At 46.8% G+C, this 18,572-nt stretch overlaps 1 protein-coding gene across 1 annotated transcript in view; it reads left to right on the forward strand.

Annotated features, from left to right (window-relative positions):
* The window catches only part of FHOD3 (formin homology 2 domain containing 3), a 383,665-nt gene that overhangs the window by 293,221 nt on the left and 71,872 nt on the right, over positions 1-18,572 (forward strand). The window contains exons 15-17 of the mRNA XM_081097145.1: positions 8,021-8,119; positions 12,798-12,851; positions 17,584-17,789. Of these exons, the coding sequence (XP_080953271.1) occupies positions 8,021-8,119; positions 12,798-12,851; positions 17,584-17,789 (359 nt within the window). The remainder of the gene's footprint in view (positions 1-8,020; positions 8,120-12,797; positions 12,852-17,583; positions 17,790-18,572) is intronic.

Consider the following 18,572-nt stretch of genomic DNA (forward strand, 5'->3'; position numbering starts at 1 on the left):
GTAAATATCTGATATGCCGGGTGTATTTTCATTGTTCGCGACCCACAAGCTTAGAGGGTGGTTTTGATGAACAGATGAAAGGTACAGGTGAAAGTGCTCTGTGAACTCCCTGCCCCTGTGTGGGTCCCATGGGAAGTGACAATGTGTGGTGATGGAGTATAATGTCCACCACTCATGATTGGTCAGAAATCTAGACAGGAATGATGCCCCGGGGGTCATTTGCTGCAAATCCTGAATCTGAAACACATTCGATCTGTGTACCGCATTCTGGTCTTCTCCTGTGTATCAGAGGGTATGTTTGGCCAAGTGCTGCTGGTCATGAGAGATTTGGTCAGGATGTGGAGCAGGCAAGACCTCACAGCCCCGGGAAAAAGGGCTGTCCAATGTGGTTTGCCTGGCCAACCCTCAGTGTTAATTTCTAAGATGCTATGTAAGCCCCAGGTTGTCAAACTCTCAGGTTCCACAGCCCAATGTGGCCCTGGCCTGGGCATCTTCAGGCTCAATTAGGTCTTGGTAATGAGGTCACAAGGTGATTACCCTGAAGACACCCTCTGTCCTTTACCCTGGGGCACTTCTTGGTGTCAGCTGAGGTTACCTGTGCTCCCAGAGAGGTTACTAATAAAGAAGATCCTTGTCACATGGGATGGAGGATTTGGGGCCAAAGTGAGGAATATGAGAGCCTGACCCATCTTACAGGAGACATCTCACACCTGTGAGGCTGCCAGCTCCTCGGGAGTGGGCAGCAGGATCCATTCCGTGCTGTGTCCTCCACAGTACCCAACTCTGGCCACAGCAGAGCGGCAGCCAATGCTAGGTAATTGGGCGAATTGCCCACTCATTGGTTGGGGAACTATTTGGAGGTCCTTGAAGGTGAGAAGTTATAAGGACAGGAGGTCTGCAAATTTCCAAAGTCCTGGGCTTAAGGGAAGTTCCTCCCTGGTCCTAAAGGTGAAGCCCTGATCTCCACCCTCTTTCTAACTCCTAGAGACCCAGGTCAGGTTTAAGCTGGAAGGTCCAGGGGTGCTGGCTCCTGAAGGACTCCTGTCTGTGTTTTCTTCCTTTTTTGATCTGGCTGAGTGTCTCCTGGGGGAGAAATTAGAGAAGGAAGAGTAAGGCTGGATCCAGGAGCACCTTGATTATCCTGGAGAGGATGTTGGTCTTTATCCTGAGGCCACAGGGCTGTTCAGGTTTGGAAATAGCTGGCGATGTCCTCTAACACATCAACGAATGGCACCTAAAGGGGCAAGGTTGCCTCCAAGTCCGAGAGAGGTGACCATGACCAAGAAAGCCAGTGACCCAGGGGCTTGTGGGGAGAAGTGAATTTGGGCAGACTTGGCTGCCACCAGGAGGGTGGGAGCATGGAAAACAAAGAGAGTGAGGGATCAGGCTTGCATGTGGGTGTGAGAAGCAAGGAACTGAGACAGAAGATCCTGGAGGAAGAGCAGATGGAGGGTGGAGATGTCCAGCCTGGGACATGCAAGGTGTGAGGCATCTGACACCCGGGGAGATGGCTCCACAGTCCTCAGTGTGAAGAAGGCGCTGGATGAAATCCCTTTGGGAGCCTGTGTGCCAAGACCTGGTCCCTGGGGACAGCAGTGGCAGGAGCCCCTTCCCAGCTGCATGTTCCCTTTCACAGTGTATTTCTGCACAGGAAATTCAGCACCTTTGCCATCCAATGGATCCACCAGTGAGTAAAGTAGCTTCAGAGGGTCTATTGCTTCTTTCCATTTGCATGTGTCTTCAACTCTCACGGTCTGTGGCTTTGAAAAACCCTGTGATGAATCATATGAAACATTGGACATGCATTTTCATTATTAAGACCATGAAACCATCAGGCCTGGCTGCATCATCCCTTCTTACTCTCACCTTGTTGGCTTATGCTCTGTGACTGTAACAAGAGACATATAAGAGGGGTTCTCAACTCCAAATCCCATTTGTGCTCCATCACCCAAGCATATTATGCCAGGTGCATTTATGATAATGTGTGTTTCTGTATAGTTTAATGTTTTCTTTTTTCTTTTTAACAACTGGATTCTTTGCATGTCACCCATAATCTCTTTTCACATCTGTGAGAATTTTTTTGCCTTATGGAGATCTATGATTGTTTTGACTGAGGTATATTCTTCAGTGGAATGCATAAGATTTATTGTTGAAATGTTTCACATATCCATATTTTATCGAAATCAAAAAGAAAAATTTTTTTCTTAGGAAAGACATTGAACTGTTACGAACAATAGTTGCATTTTTGCGACGAGAACCCACATCTGGTAGCACACCCCTGACTACTAACGTGTGCCAGGGCCCCATGCAGTACTCAGGACTCTAGGACTTCATTCCCTTGACTTGGAAAGAAGACTCTCTTCTCAGAAGTCGGGGAAACCGGGCCAACTAAAGCAGCCTTTGGGGCAGGCCGGCCGCCTTGGACATGACTCCTGAGCATCAGTCTGCACTTGGAGTTTCCCAGAGTCTCCCCAAGCATGTCAGTGGGTTGGATGTTAATAAAACGTGGAATGATAAACTGACCCAGAAAGGAAGGAACTGAAGAAACAGTATACAAAACTAAGTCAAAACAGGGGAATCAAAACCAATCCATCTCCACATCTGCTATCACAGCTTCCTTTATAGGGAGGGCTCTCTTTTAGAAAGAGAGAGTATAGCATTAGTTTTCATGACATTGAACTTGAATTATGCCGAAACAACATAGGAAAACCAGATTATTTGCAAAGGCCCTCAGGGATACAAGATGCAACTGTGTAATGAAGGCTGACTTTTAAAATGCTTCAATTTTGAAAACTGTACTTTTTGAGTGGAAAAGTTCTAAATGTTTTCTTGTTAAAGGGAAGCATAATTACAGGAATAGTTGAACCATTCGTGGTCAAGTATTCAAATGAAACAAGTAAGCAAGCAAACAGTAATCATAGCACATGAATTTGTGGTTCCTGGAAGTTGGGAAAGGCAGATGGCATTCTCTTCCCATCCCTGTGGGGACATCTCCATCTTGTGGGCCTTTGCAGAAATTGGTGGCTGGGATAAAGAGCCTGAGAATGTGTGGGGAAACTGGGACCAAGGAGCTAAGACTAGGAGCATGAGAGCCTGTGGTGCTGAGTGCTGGCTTCTCCTTCCAGCCCAAACTCCCCCTTGTGGGACCTCACTCCCTGTGACCTGCTTGCACACTGGTGTGGTCACTCCTCCCTCAGAATTGTGGTGTCTGTGTCCATGTGTTTCTACCTCTTTTCAGGGATGTTAGCTCTTGTAGTTCTTACTTGCGTGGCAGGACTGCTGACGATGGCCCTGAGTGAATTTGCTGCTACCTGTGTCTTCATCCCGACTTCCTCCTCCATGTGACTGTCTTTTCTGTGTGTGTTTTGTCTTCCCCTTCTAGTTGACTTTGGCTTTTATCATTTCTTCCTCCACTAGTATCTCCCTGTGCCTTGAGGTTCTACTTGTCTGGTTTTCAGATCATTGCTTTTTTCAAATATATGACCCATGTGTTTGTCTGGATCCCAAATACTTGTTGGCTGTGGTCCATCACTTGATCTGCACAGTACTTTTTATTTATTTATTTATTTTCAATATATTTTTATTGACTTCAGAGAAGAAGGAAGAGGGAGAGAGAGAGATAGGGACATCAATGATGAGAGAGAATTATTGATCAGCTGCCTCCTACACCCCCCCCCCCCCACACACACACACACACACACTGGGAATCGCACTTGCAACCTGGGTGCCGGAAGCCGGTCCATCCTTGCTGCTTGACACAGTCGCTGCAGGAAAGAAACATCTGCACAGCATATGTTTCAAGGGACCTGGAGTATATAGCATACTGTTCTTAATATGTTTGCTCCCCTTAGCGCTATGTGTTTTAACCAAGGTCACCTCTCCGAGAAAGGTTGTTTCCCCAGGTAAGGATTTTTCCCTGAAGTTAGGGAGGGAATAAAACTCCTTAACTAAGTGCCAGGCGGGTAGTTAATCACTTTAACTACGAACAATCACGCTTAAGCTACATAATCTTTCCTCCCTGGAATGGAGATAAGAAAGGCCCTAACCTTTGCAATAGAAATTGACAGGATTAAAATCAACTGGTATAAATACAGATGTAACAAGACAATAAACACCAGAACTTCGCTGGAGATCCTGGCTAGAGATCCTGGCTAGGCTGCTGATCAACTGAACGCTGTCTCCGTGTCATTCCTTCTTTGCCGACTCTGTCTACACCTTTGGGGACCCCTGGACCTGCTGGGGTTGAACCCCAGCACCTGGGCATATGCTCTGACTGAGAATTGAACCGTGACCTCCTGGTTCATAGGTCGATGCTCAACCACTGAGCCATGCTGGCTGGGCTACACAGTACTTTTTAAATTTCGTGTCAGTGGAGTCAAGAGCCCCACTGTCCAATGGGGCTGTAGGTAAATTTTTTCTTTTAAATTGATCAAAGTATATTTTTAAAAATCACTGGGAAAAAGCACGGAAGATGGGATAAAATCATGCCTTTTTGTGTGATCACAGTTAATGGTACCCAGTTCACTACGGCCAGCAGGAAATAAAGGCTATCAATGCGGACGATTTCCTACCGTTCAAAGAAGCCACGAGCCTATGCTGAGCTGCACAGCAAACAAGCCCCCTCTTCCCCTCTTTGGCGGCTGCTACTCCCTGATAGCAATCTCGTTACAGACAAGGAGTTCCTGTAAGGCACAATGTGGTCCTGATTAATTGATCGTGTTACATCCAAAGTGCAGAGGAGAAGCACCGGTCAGTTGACAGAGTGAGTTTACAATAGGGTCTGGCTCCCTGATGGCAGTTTTATGTAACAACTGTGGGCGTTGGGAACCAAGGGCTCTGGCTCAGCCCTCTGCCTGTGGGCGCCTAACAGATGCTAGAGATTCTTCCTCCCACATGTATTCTGAATCTGACTCCTCCTCATCGTTCCTACGACCACAGATTTAGTTCCAGACCTACGTCATGCCCAGACTCTGTATTGCAGTGGTGTATGTCTTCTATCCTTTCTGAAATACACATCTGAGCAGGTGACTTTTCCTGCTTAGAAACCTTGAATGACTCCCAACTGCCTATGGACACAGCCCAGCTGGTTACCATCGCCTGGAGGACGCTTCATGTTTGGGTCCTATATGTGTCTTCCAGCTTTCCCCCCACCTCCCTGTCCTTTAGCCCCCGGGGAATGTCCCGTGAACACAGCAGGCTCTCCTGAGGCCCCTTTCTTCGTATGTGCTCTGCCCCGTGGCTAGCTTCCTCCTTTCTTCATTTGGTCGATTCCGTGGCATCCTCTAAGAACCACCCATCCTGTCAGAGGCTCTGACTTCTTCAGCCAGAATGAACATCCTCTTGGGTCCAGGTTCCGCTATGTCAGCTCTCAGCCCTTTGAATCCTTATGTGTCTATCCATTTGTTTCTTGGGGTTCACAGCCTCCAGGGGTCCGTGGCAGTGAACCAGGGTCCCACAAAGCCACAGGATGAAAATGCTTCCTGGCCTGGTCATTTGGTTAGACGATTTGGGGGAAATCTTTATTGAGACAGACAGGACAATGCGTAGGAGCATCCATGTTCCCTGGAAGTGTGGAGAAATGTTTTGCTTTTGCAGAGCGCACTTTGCGCTGTTCCCACTTTCCCTGTTTTCTGCCTTTACGGCTCTTACGCTCAGGCAGCAGCCCTTTCTGTCTCTTGCATGCGATTCCCCAGCCTCCTGCTCACTGCCCCGCCCTGCCCTGTACCACTTTGCCAATAGCCAGGCGAACAAACACGTGAGTTTTCTTCCTTTGGGAAGTGGAATTGGATTTTTTTAACTAGACAGTTCTCTCACCCTATTTACCTAAAGGATGTACAGAGCAACCGTAATAGGTGTGTATTATAATTCTGTTTGGAAGCGAAAGCAGCATGTGTGACACTTAGCATTTGGTGAGATCTGTAACAAGAAAGTGCAACTATCACAGACCAGAATTCCTACACCCACAGAGCTGGAGGCGGTACAGCTCATTGGTGCTGTACGCTGAACCCTGTGCCATCACCTAGCTGTGTCACGGCCCCTGATGGCCAGCTTTCCAGTTGTCATTGGCTACAGTGGTTTTGCACTGGTGGTGTATAACGGTTACGGAGCAAAAAGAGAGAGATTTCTTCTTTCAGAAAATGTATTCCTGGGTTCCTGATATTTGTTCTTTTATCTCAGTTCCCCACTCCTTACCTCAAAGCCCAGCAATGAGTGAGAAGCTTTAGTGGCATAATGGAAGAGACTGAATTGGGAATAAATTTGGTGTGTAGATAGTTACACACACTTAGAATGGTAGATAGGTACCCCTCCTCCTCTTTCTCATTCAGCAACCTTTGAACAATGGCAGTAAACAATGCCATTGTAGCCAGTGACAGCTGGAAACCTGGCCGTTGGGGCTGAACACACACACACACACACACACACACACACACACACACAGTCACAAATATTACTCATATATTTCATTCAGAAAATACTGAGTGCTCACAATGTGCCAACCTTGTTCTTGGCATGGGAACCTGACACTGATCCATTCCTACCTTACTCCTGATGTCATGAGGGTCACATATAGCCGCAGAAACAGAAGAAAAGCACACCATCCGCACATAGGGAGTTCCCATTGTAGTAAACACCGTGATGAACCTTCCTTCGTAGACAAGCTGGAGGGAGAGGAGTCAGGCACAGATGGCCCATCCTCCCAAGGGACATCTCTGGTGAGAAGTCTGGGAAACTGAGTCTCTAACATAAGACAACTTGCAGTTTGCCTCTAGGTTTGCCCAGTGGGCAGGTGAGAGTATGTGCAGGAGGGAAGGTAAAGAGGGAGATGAAAGAATAGAGTGAGTTTACACCTTCCTTAAAACATGGTCCCGAGATCCATGGGAGACTGTGTTTGGGAGAAGCTTGGTGTTTAGAGCGGAGGTAAGTGCACAAGGGAGGGGAAAGCTGGCCTGCAGTGGAGAGGAAGTGAGAAGATGGAAAGGATGGGCCTCAGCCTGGGCCAGTAAAGCCTGGAAACCGTAGGACATGAGGTGCTGGTGGTGATGGTGCTTTTGGAAGCTGCCAGGGGAATGGTTTAATTATGAAGCCAAACAGGGTGGACATGGAGTTGGGTGAGTTCTGCTGAAGGACTCACATGGTCTTGGCCAGGAGGGTGGAGAGTAAGAGGGAAGGGGCAGGAATTGATGCATGCCTGGGGCAGGAGCCTGCAGAAGGGCCAGTGGACAGGCCAGAGTGTAATGCCAGCCATACCTGGAAGAGCAGCTTCATGCTTGATGCGTGAGCCAACATAGTAAGGTGAGGTTGCATGTGGGGCCCGTCTCCACAGCAGCTGTGGGAGCCCAGCCGTGCCCTCCCATGGTGGGGAGGCTTGGCTCTCACCAACAGTGTGTGGCAGGCTGCAGAGAAAGCACGTGGAAGCCTGGAATCAAGGTCCTGTCTCGGATGGCAGATGTCCCAGGATGGCAACAATGGGGATGGGGAAAAGTTGCCTGTTTCTTGGGGTTTGCATTTTTCTCATGATTAGAAATGCAGAGCATCTCTTCATATACCTGTTGGCCATCTGTATGTCCTCTTTGGAGAAATGTCAGTTCAGATCTACCCAATTTTCTTTTTTTTTTTTCTGTTGAGTTATACGAGCTCTTTATACATTTTGGATGTTAGCCCCTTCTTATATATATGATTTGCAAATACTTTCTCCCATTCTCTAGGTTGCCTTTTCCTTTAGTGGATGGTTTCTTTGCTGTGCAGAATGCTTAGTATTTTATACACGACACCATTTTGTCCTCCCAGTGTCTGTGGCAGGTTACTTACCTCCACTTAGGGATGGAGATCCTGAAACAGAAGACCTGAGACGCTCGGGGATTTTCCCCAAGCATTCCCTAGGTTCCGGCGGACCCTCAGTTCTAACCACGGTCTGATCGATTCCTATTTCAGTACCTTCAATCGTAGGCCAACCCACTGAAACATGAACTCATCATACCTTCAGGTCATCACTGAGTGGTCTTCTCACATCATCCTTTAGGCAGCACCAGGAGGCCCTGGCAGCCGAGAGAGAGAGGCGGCGGCAGGAGAGAGAAGAAAGGTTGCAGAGAATAGAACGGGAAGAAAGGAACAAGTTCAGGTAAGAGGATTTTCCGATTTCTAAGATAATGAATTGATATGAAAGTGCCTGCTTTCACAGCTCTGTATGATTAATAATGGTGTTATAGAGTTAGGGCCTGCCGGCTGCCAGACAGGGCCAGCTGGATGGGGCCAGCCAGGCGGGGAGAAGGACCCGGGGAGGTTGGCTGTGGGAGCGCACTGACCACCAGGGGGCAGCTCCTGCGTTGAGCATCTGCCCCCTGATGGTCAGTGCACATCATAGCAACTGGCTGACCAGACGTTCTGGTCATTCAGTTGTAATGGTTGCTTAGGCTTTTGTATATATAGATATGAATAACCCATACACAATAGTGTGGTGAAGACCTGGGTGGGGTGGGTGCGGGGTAGAGGGGATCAATGAGGAAAAAAACACACAAAGGGGACAAACACACAAAGTATTGTTGTGATACTTTCAACAATAAAGACAAATTAAAAAAAATAAAAAGTAAGGCAGAATAACCAGAAAACATTACCCTATGTAAAACTTATTTTTAAAAAAGATAAAGTTGAACTAATTTTAGTAAAAAATAAAATAAGGATAGAGAACCTAATTGTCTTAAATTAACTTGCTATTTCCCCCTAAACTATTCATGTTTTATGCATATTCTATTGGATGCCTAATAGAAAATGTTTTTTTCACTTTCTGGTTTGCATTTTGTTCCCTGTAGCAATATTTAATTTTTAAGTAAAACCAATAATCTTCCCCTACAGGGTAAAGAAAGGTCATTGTGCTGATTACTCCCAGGACATTGTCCCCCAATCTCCTGGTCTCTGTTCAGCTCCAAGAATATGTCCCTGTGTGGAGCCCACGCCAGGTTCCAAGTCTTAGCCTGTGTGGCTGCTGAGTCCAGTGTTGGTCAGTTTTCAGCCAGGTTACCTGTTCTCCCATCCTCACCTCCAGTCACTCCCCTGCCCTGGGCTTCATGCTGTGCAGCGCTTTTTGGAATGCAAAACACGTGCCGAGTCTGTCCTTACACATCTCATTCCTTCCATTCATCCTTTGCTCCCTCCTTTCCCTCCTTCCTACTTGCCTTCTCCGTATCTCTCCCTTCATCTTCCCAGTCACCTCTCCTATAGCTTCTATATTCTTCTTTTCATTTCTCTCCCCATCTCCATTTCCTGTTGCCTCCGTTCAGTTTCTTTGGCAAACAATCTTCCCATCAATTCCTCCCAGTTACACCTACAAAGAATGTAGCGCATTGTTAGTGAGGCTTTACAGGTTCAAGAACTTCTTTGTCAGCAGTCAGGAAGAGTATGTGTAATTGTAGAAATGATCAAACTCTGAGCAGAGCTGTGAGGTTGCCATAACGGTCACTCACTACTATGTGAAAACAAATCTCCCATGTCTGTGTTGAAATGCTGATCCTGGCTTTGGTAAGGCTGGGTTAATGGGCTGCGGGAAGTAAGCCAACATCAGCCCCCTGTGATCGGGTGGCATGCCCCAAGCTGCCAGGTTTCTACCACGTGATACATGGAAATGCCAGACCTGAATGAACCCTTCTCACGATATAGCTCTGGGGGGGTGTCTCTTTTGGAAAGACCAATTTCTAAAAACCACTTGAACAGGTTAAAGGCTTCCTGTGTCAGGGCTTTCTGGGAGTTTTGCATAAATAACAGCAGAGAATCTTGCTGAAACACCTGGAAAATTCAGAGATTAGCTTACCCATCTAAAGATTTTGATTGAAAACAGGTCCAGGGTCCTGTCTCTTCTGCCCCTCCGGTCTCTTCTGCATCAATGCATGCACCCAAAATCGTGGACAAGTGTGTAGAGCTCCGAAAACTCCCAGGTGTGTAGAGAGCAGAAGGTTTGGAGGAGGAGACTAGCATTCACTGTCTCACCTAACAGTGGATGTTTACCGTTTTCCCTCCGCTATCACCTGGCTCACACCCCAAAACCCAGGGGCACATACCAAGTGTGCATTGACAGCTCTTGGAGGAGGCCCTTCCTTCTGGGCTGAAGGGCGGTAGGAGGAATTCCTAAGGGCCAGAGAGTAGAGAAACTCTCGGGGTTTTTTTTCATATTTTCTCCTTCTCTCCTACCCCAGTGTCCAAGCAATGTTGTTTTAGAAGCCCCTGTATAGCAGCAGTGTCCAGGCAGGTGCCTAAAACTCTGACCAGAAGAGCTATGACCCTGAGAGCACTAGGCACATCACCATTCTTCTCTCTGTGTCCTGCTGCATTGCCTGGGTGTGGATGGAGTCACTGAAAGTGTGCAGCAGGGCAGGGAAAAGAAAGCCCAAGCTTTCTGGCTGGAGGACCAGGACAGGAAACCAACCCAAGGAAGCCAGGAAGTGATAGGAAAGCATAGAGAAATCAAGAGAGTACTGATTTGTGCAGGGTGGCTCAGAACCTAAACAGCAAGCCGCAGACTGAGAACTAAGTACTGACAAACCACTGCTCAGGTCCTAGACTGGCCACTGGGTGGTACACATAGGGCTTGATTTCAATAGCACTAAAATATTTTTAAATTGAGCTAATATTGGAACTAATATATAAAGACAGCACTTGTAGGCTGAACCTAACTTAGTTGTTTGCCTTCTAAAGGAAAATAAAAGAAAACAAGCAAGGTTCTTCATAGAATGTAAATAAGACCCAGAGTCTCTTTGCAAAATATTTAAAAATATGCAAAATGCAATCCAAAATAACTTGTCATACAAAGAGCCAGGGCAAATCTTAACTCAGAAGGAAAAGAAAACCAAAATATGCTAACCACAAAAGGATGCTGTCTTTATCAGACAAAGACTTTAAAGCATTTATTATAAACAGGCTCTAAGAAGGAAGGGCAAATGATTTTGAAACAAATGAAAAGTGAAGTCTCTGCAAAGAAATAGAAGATATAAAGACGAACTAAGTGGAACTGAAAAACACAACCACCAAAACAAAAAATTCATTGGTTGGGCTTGATAGCTGAATGGAAATGAAGAAAAAAATCAAAGACTTTTAGATAGAACAGTAGAAATTATCCAATCTAAGAATCAAAACAAAACATTGAAAAAAATGAACAGTTCTTCAGGGACCTATAGAATAATTCCTAAATGTGTAGCATTCATGACATTGGAGTCCTACAAGAGTACATAGTGCATTGCAATACCTAAGTCATTATGTTACAATATATATAATATATATAACATGTCACAAAAATATATATCATAACCAGAATCTCTCTGTGTTCTTAAATAACAAATGAGATCCATTTGGTACCAAGGGCAAAGAGTGAACAGCTATGAGCATGGTCTCTGAAGATGGATTGTCTGGATCTAATTCTCACTCTGTCAATAGATATAGATAGATAGATAGATACATAGATAGATAGATAGATAGATATAGATAGATGACAGATAGATAACAGATAGATGATAGATATAGATAAGTGATAGATAGATAGATATGGATAGATATAAATAGTTAGATGATAGATAGATAGATAGATAGATAGATAGATAGATAGAAAATATTAAATAAACCTTGTCCAGGAAGGAATGCTGATCATCAGGACAGACCGTACACAACTATTAATTATAATGATGGCAGTTTCTTCCTAAATGTCTGAGGATGTGAATGAAAAGAAATTCAAAAGAGGAAACAGGAAGAGCTTTATAAAGTAGTCCCTGGGAACACCGAAATGGCTGACCTTTCACCACCCATTACATTGATTTAAGTTGCTCATGCTCCTGTGCCTTTTCCCTTGCATTCCATCTAAAAGTTGTTCCTTATCTGTTGCTATTTTTATTGAATATGCTCTTAAACCTCTTGGGTTATGGAAGAATTTCTTTCTAGTATGAAAAGTGATGAGGATGGATCTTTATAAATGATAACAAATTTGAGCCTCTGTTGCTTTTTCTCCCTCTCCTAACTTGTTTCAGTTGCTCTGACTTACTGCTCCCTTATATCCAGTTGCCAGGGCATCAAGGGGTAAAATGCTCAAACTATGTTAGGCCCAGTGTAGAAAACTATAATGCCAGAATTCTCCAGGAAAATAAATGGTGTATTGGGAGGTGACTGATCACACAATCTTAAGCTTAGGTTCACGTTGGGACCTCACCAGCAGGAACAGAAAAACAAACATTAAAATTGGACAAAATTGGGCATCTCATGGGTACGGGCTAAAGAGAATGCATGGAGCGAGAGCCTCCAGGGATCCCCGCAGAGAGCCAGAATGTGAGGGTCGCAGAGAGAGATCCTGGGCTGTGGGAGCAACGTCCAAGCTGGGGAGCGCAGCGACCCTCAGAGCCACTCAGATTTAATTCTTGAGGTGGAAGTTGTGGAGCTACTAGAGCTTGACTGAATGTGAATCGCCTCTGAAAGCTATGGCTTGCTTGTCATGGCCATACTTTATTTATGTATTGTTTCACCTTTAAAAAATATTTTTCTTCTCCCTTCCCCCACTAGGCATGCATTCTTCTTTCCAAAGAGTAATTGGTCATGTCCATGAGTGAATCCAACAATCCTATGATTTTGGACTCCTGTGATTTTATAGGAGATCCATTATATTTAGTGCTTTTAAAGCATAGTCTTTACCCTTGGTTTTTAAAAATTCAACTACAGTCACTTTCCATTTCCAAGGCAATAGTGGGCTTCCATTATATACTGTTAGCAATCTTATGAGCAATAACTCTGTTCTTTTTCTTCCCTATTTTGTTTCATCCATCTATTTTTAGTAGCCGAGAGTATTTAGACAAAAGAGAGGAGCAAAGACAAGCAAGAGAAGAAAGGTTTGTATCTCTCTTCTTCCCCATGTAACCAAACCGCACGTGACTTGGCCCTCCTAACCAAGCATGGAGACTGTGTGAATTAAAATATCACAGCTTTCCCTAAGAGACCCAAGACCTTTGGTAATTGGCGTTTTGTAGAATAAGTGTCAGGTTATCTACATTTTTCAAGGAAGTACAGGTTTCTGATTTAGAGTCATCATTGTGTGAAATATATGTCTGCTCCAAAATTCTTCTACAAGTGAGCACATTGATTTGCATATTGACCTGTGGAATATATTTCCCATTTCCTGTGCCACCCCTACTGAGCCTGCATGAGGTGTCCCTGCTGCATGTTTCCAGGTCACATGCTCAGCATATGGGCAACAAACATTTGACCACACGCGCTATGCCGGGCACTGGCTGGGGGGCCCACACCCACCTGAGACATTCACTGAATGTGCCTGTCACTTCCCTGTCTCCCTCCTGAACAGCACTCAGGTTCCTGGTGGCAGGAACCATGCCTGGTTTTCCTGGGTTGTCCCAGTGCCTGCCACAATCCTTTGCACATATTCGACGCTCCGGAAAGATGCATGGAATAAATGAGCAAATAAACGGACAGCTTTCTTTCAAATATCTAAGCTGTAAACCAGTTTTTAAAATTTCAGTGGCAACATACTTTTAACCCCATTAAAAGATACGAAGTTAATGTGCTCACTGTCTGATTAATTTAGATAAGCATGTTTTGGGAAGTAGAACAGTGAAAAAGACCAATGTCTGCCCTGTAGCCCTGCAGTTATTCCGTCCACCACCAGGTGGGGTTACTGCACGCAGAGATGGAAATGCTGGTTTCATACCAGAGCCAGCTGGGAACCTAACAATATTTGAACGTTGCCAATAAAAAATGGAATTGTGCTCATTTTTTTTTTTTAGACACCATCAGCTAAATAGGTCAGGACAGACTGGGGCATAGAGGAGTGGAGTCTGCCTATGTTCAATTTAAAAATTAGGTGCTTAAGTCAGCCTCATGAATAAAACATTTGATTATTGCCATCCTCATCACCAGTTGTGGACAGCAAATGTAGCGTGAAAGATGCTGGTAAAGAAACACACTTCTCTTTCTCTAATTCGTGCCATTTTAAAAAAAATACATGTATTTTTATTGACTTCGGAGAGTAAGGGAAAGGGAGAGAGAGAAACATCAGTGAGAGAGAAACATCAGTGAGAGAGAATCATTGATCGGCTGCCTCCTGCGCAGCCCACACTGTGGATCGAGCCCACAACCCGGGCATGTGCCCTGACCAGGAATCAAACTGTGACCTCCTGGTTTATAGGTCGACACTCAAGCACTGAGCCGTGCTGGCCAGGCCATACCATTTTTTTTTTTTTTACATTGGTGGACACGATATATACTTTTACTGGAAATGCTGTTGACTTTGTGCCCAAGCTTAAGAAATCTAGTTTTATCTTGTTTTTTAGCATTCCCTCCAGATGTTGCACTTTTTTGAGGTTTTGGCCACGTGGCTGTCAGGCTCAACCGGCACAGGCACGGCTGGAAAGCACTTGGGGAGGTGTCAGGTCTGACTGGCTCAGACTGACCCCAGAATTTTCCAAACCACCAAAGGCTACCTGTTCCTGGATGTTAGTTACGGTTCTTTTCCCCAAAGCAGAACATCACTTACGCCTGGAGAACGTGTGCAGAGGAGTTTGCCACTCCTCTCACTCTGGCCCAACATTCCTCTCTGTCACTCACCTGTCTGGGCCTCTTAGCTGGGCAGGAGCGGGCTCTCTGTGGCCCTGTGGGAGGGTCCTTCCTTACAGCCCACCTCTCTGTTTACACGGAGGTTTGGGGGAAACATCCGAACATTTTCCTCTGGTTTGGACCTGCCACTTTGGTTCCCCTGCCTCCTGAATTAGCTGCTGAGGATGGGGGTGAGGGAGAGATGCTTTCATCCCTGTTTGGAAAGCTGCTGGGGGTGAGCCAGGAAAAGATAAGACTTGCAAGTATAATGGCCTTTAGAAATAGATGGGGAAGCTGGTGGAGGTGAGAGGTGGAAAGAGGTTCAGAAGTAAGGACGAAGCCTCCATCTGTTAACTCTTCCTGAGAGAAGCGCGCATGTGTGTGGGGTCCGTGTTCCTTACTTCCCAGACGCTTTTCATTTTGTAAAACTGAAACGTTGTATCCATTAAACAAGTCCCCATGTCCCCTTCCCTGCCATTCTTATCTACCACATACACACCCTTGGGACAATTCAGATTAAACCTGTGACTCTGCCCATGGCTTCTGGATCCCGAGGATGGCACCCGTGAGACAGGAATAGAGTGAGGAACCCCTGGGGTCTCCCAGGAAATAGGGTGAGTCCTTTGGCTGCTAGCACATGCCTGCCAGCCTCGCTGCCCACGGACGAGGTTTGCAGAGGCCAGGACCAGGGCCGGACCCAGTGAAGTGTGAAGGTCATAAATGGGCCGTCCTCCTGGCTTTGTTACCGTTCGCTCTACCCTCTTCTGATTTTGCTGAGCACAACTTTCCTGCTCATGATCTCCAGTCTCTCGGGCCTATGCAGGTCCCCTAATTTGCATGTCATTCCTTGCCTGTCCCTTTCTCCTGTCGCAGGCTCGGACTCACAGACTCCTGGGCTGCAGCCTTTCTGGCCTTGCATTCACCACTATCTCATTAAAATATGCCTCCTAAGGGCTCTGACCCTCAAGACCAGGGGTGGGCAAACTTTTTGACTTGAGGGCCACAATGGGTTCTTAAACTGGACCGGAGGGCCGGAACAAAAGCATGCATGGAGTGTTTGTGTGAACTAATATAAATTCAAAGTAAACATCATTACATAAAAGGGTACGGTCTTTTTTTTTTTTTAGTTTTATTCATTTCAAACGAGCCTCCGGCCCGCGGGCCGTAGTTTGCCCACGGCTGCTCAAGACCACTCTCTCCCAAGATTCCCATCCCCTCCAAGCCCAGTGGTTTTCCCTTGCTGGTCAGAATTAAGTTCAGAAATACTTTTCTTTGGTCTCCTCTCCTGCCTTTTGAGAGGTGACCTCGTTGGCAAGGAAAGCCCAGAGTTTCCAAAGCTTTCTCTCTGGGCCCAGCGTCTCCACCCTTCATGGTGAGGCAGCTGCCCTCAGAGCCAACCTCAGACACTTATATATATGCAGACCTACCGCACCTTTTATCAGCGATTCACGTGCGAGTCAGCTGCCTCTCCAAGAAAGTGAAGTGGGTGTGTTCCCCCATTGCACCCCGTGCTTCGGGGGACCTCTGCAGGTGGGGTGCTGGCCCTGCAGGTGGGGTGCTGCCCTGCACGGTTCTCACTGCGCACTTTGCTCGCTTCCCGTCAGCTGACAAGTGCCAGGCACCGAGGGAAAGAACAAGGAGGGTAATCTTCCTGTTCTCAAAAATCCTATTATCTGCTTGTTGAAAACAGCCATGCACATGTGAAAAGATGACTAAGTATGCCAGGCAGTAAATGTGAAATGCCATCTGAGCGGAATGGGCTACATATCCGACATGAGTTCCGAGGCAAGGCCCCCGATCGCTTCCAGCTGTGGTGGCCAAGGCAGCCTCATGGGAGGCGTGCGTGTGAGCCTGGCCCGGGGCGGGCTGCCGCTGGACTGGCAGGGAGGAGGCGATGATGACAGATGGGAGCCACGCCCATCTTAAGGATGAATGAAGAATTGCGTGCTTTCTAAATGCATTTTTTACAGGTCTCGTATAGGGGCCCCACCTTTCTTATCCAGGTGAAACGGGAGTGCCATCTGGGGGCGATGGTGGGCCAAAGCTGGGCGCTTGCCTGTTGGGGGGAACTGAAGCGGGAACTGAAGCAGTACATCTGGGTGGATGTGAGGGAGGGTCTTGAATAAGCTGTTTCAAAGTCTAGTGGTGGGTAAGATAGTCAGAACCTGGCTACAGCTGGGCCCATAAATTTATTTCTGAACAAATAATGGTGGGTAAAATTAGCAGACATCTGGAAGAGGCACATATTTCAAAGTTATTTTGGTCTGATCTATAAAGCGCACCATGCGGAATATGATTGGTAGCTGGTCTTAATAAACAGTTAGTGGGTTCTGCCTGCCTGAAATGCAAAACAGATGTATCTTTGTTCTTTTAAACTGACTTTGATGAATAAACTATATGTGACGTCAGGTCCAAGCTATTGGATGTCTGAGTCCGACTCAGAAATATTTTAGAATATAAAAAAGTTTCCATGGTCGACACCGGGAGAACAAAGTGAATTCCAGTCGCATTGCTGTGAGCATTGAAGCAGGTTCAGACATTCAGGGAGGCCTTGGTCCAACACCCCCTTTTGGTATTTGGGGGGCACTGTTTCTCTCTGCCACACAAGGGTACCCTCCCATTTCACAGCTGTGAGCTCCGAGGGCGTGTGGTTTTCAGCTGTCACCGTGGGGCCTTTTTGATGGTCATTACTGTTGTTTTGCTTATTTGTACAAATGTTTCCTAAAAGAGCAAACCAGGGTTCTGCAGCCGCGCGCCGGTGTCTGGGGACTGTGTGATTTGGCCACCTCCCACCCGCCCCCCTCCCTGGCTGTTTGGTTGTGCCTGATGCGGGATGTTTAATCACTAGCGTCTTGGCTTCGCTGGGCGTTCCTGGCAAGCGGGCCCTCCAGCCAGCCCCGCGCTGTGCTCGGCATCAGGAAACCAGCTCTCTCTGCAGGTGTTTCGTCCATAAACAAGCATCAGCCACGGGCTCCTCTTTCTTTTTACGGAAACCCTTTGGAATTTCACTTTCAGATACAAATACTTGGAGCAGTTGGCAGCTGAGGCGCACGAGAAGGAACTGAGAAGCCGGAGCGTGAGCCGGGGCAGAGCTGACCTCTCCTTGGACCTGACCTCACCAGCCGCCCCCGCCCCTCTGAGCCCTGGCCCTTCATCTCTAGACTCACAAGGGGCTCTCCCCGGAGCATCGTCCTCCCCGGGAACACCTCAGCATCCCCAAGGTGAGTGCTGGGAGAGGGGAGGGCTCATGAGCACCAGACAGGCTTTTTCTGGGCAGTAGTAACCATTCCTACGTTCAAACGAACACTGACAGTCAGCTAAGGCTAGGCTCAGGGGGGACTGCAGCCTGGGCTGCCACAGGTGCAAGAGTGTGTGTGTTCAGACCACGTCCATGAAAGCAAAGTTATTGTAAAGATGGTCAGTGTATGGTCATTGAAAAAAAAAATTCCGAAGATAAGACTGACTTTGACATCTCCTTCTAAATCACAGGGTTTTAACGTAGTCCTCTATCATTTGGATGTTATTTCTTTATTGGATCGGCCCCATAAAGTGGCCACTTTGAAATGTTCTTACCCGAGGGATTGTCGGTCTGGTTTAAATTAAACTGATGGGGAATAAAATTAAGCAGTGCAGGCAAAGAAAAATGTGGACCTCGTGAACATAGGCATTAAATGTCGAAGAAGAGAATAAAAAGGAAAATAGTAAAGATTACTGGCGCGTGGCATGGGTGGAGGTGCGTGTGTGCAGACAGGCAGGCTGGCCCTGGAAAAATTCCCCGTCACCTTCGCTTTATTTGGGGGGAAACAAGGACATTGTGCACTGCAGCCTTGGAGCATCAGCTGCCTTCCTGGCTGCTCTGCACGTTGTGGGTCCGTTTTCTTTCACTTTAGCAGAGGGGGTGGTTCTGGGCACAGGCGCCTCCACGGTGCCTGCTGGTTAACCCTGCAGCCAGCACCGGTGGGCTTACCCAGTACTGGGGTTTGCAGCCTGACAGACTCAGCCAA

The sequence above is a fragment of the Myotis nattereri genome (assembly GCF_964212035.1).
Source record: "Myotis nattereri genome assembly, chromosome: 8".
Taxonomy (NCBI): domain Eukaryota; kingdom Metazoa; phylum Chordata; class Mammalia; order Chiroptera; family Vespertilionidae; genus Myotis; species Myotis nattereri.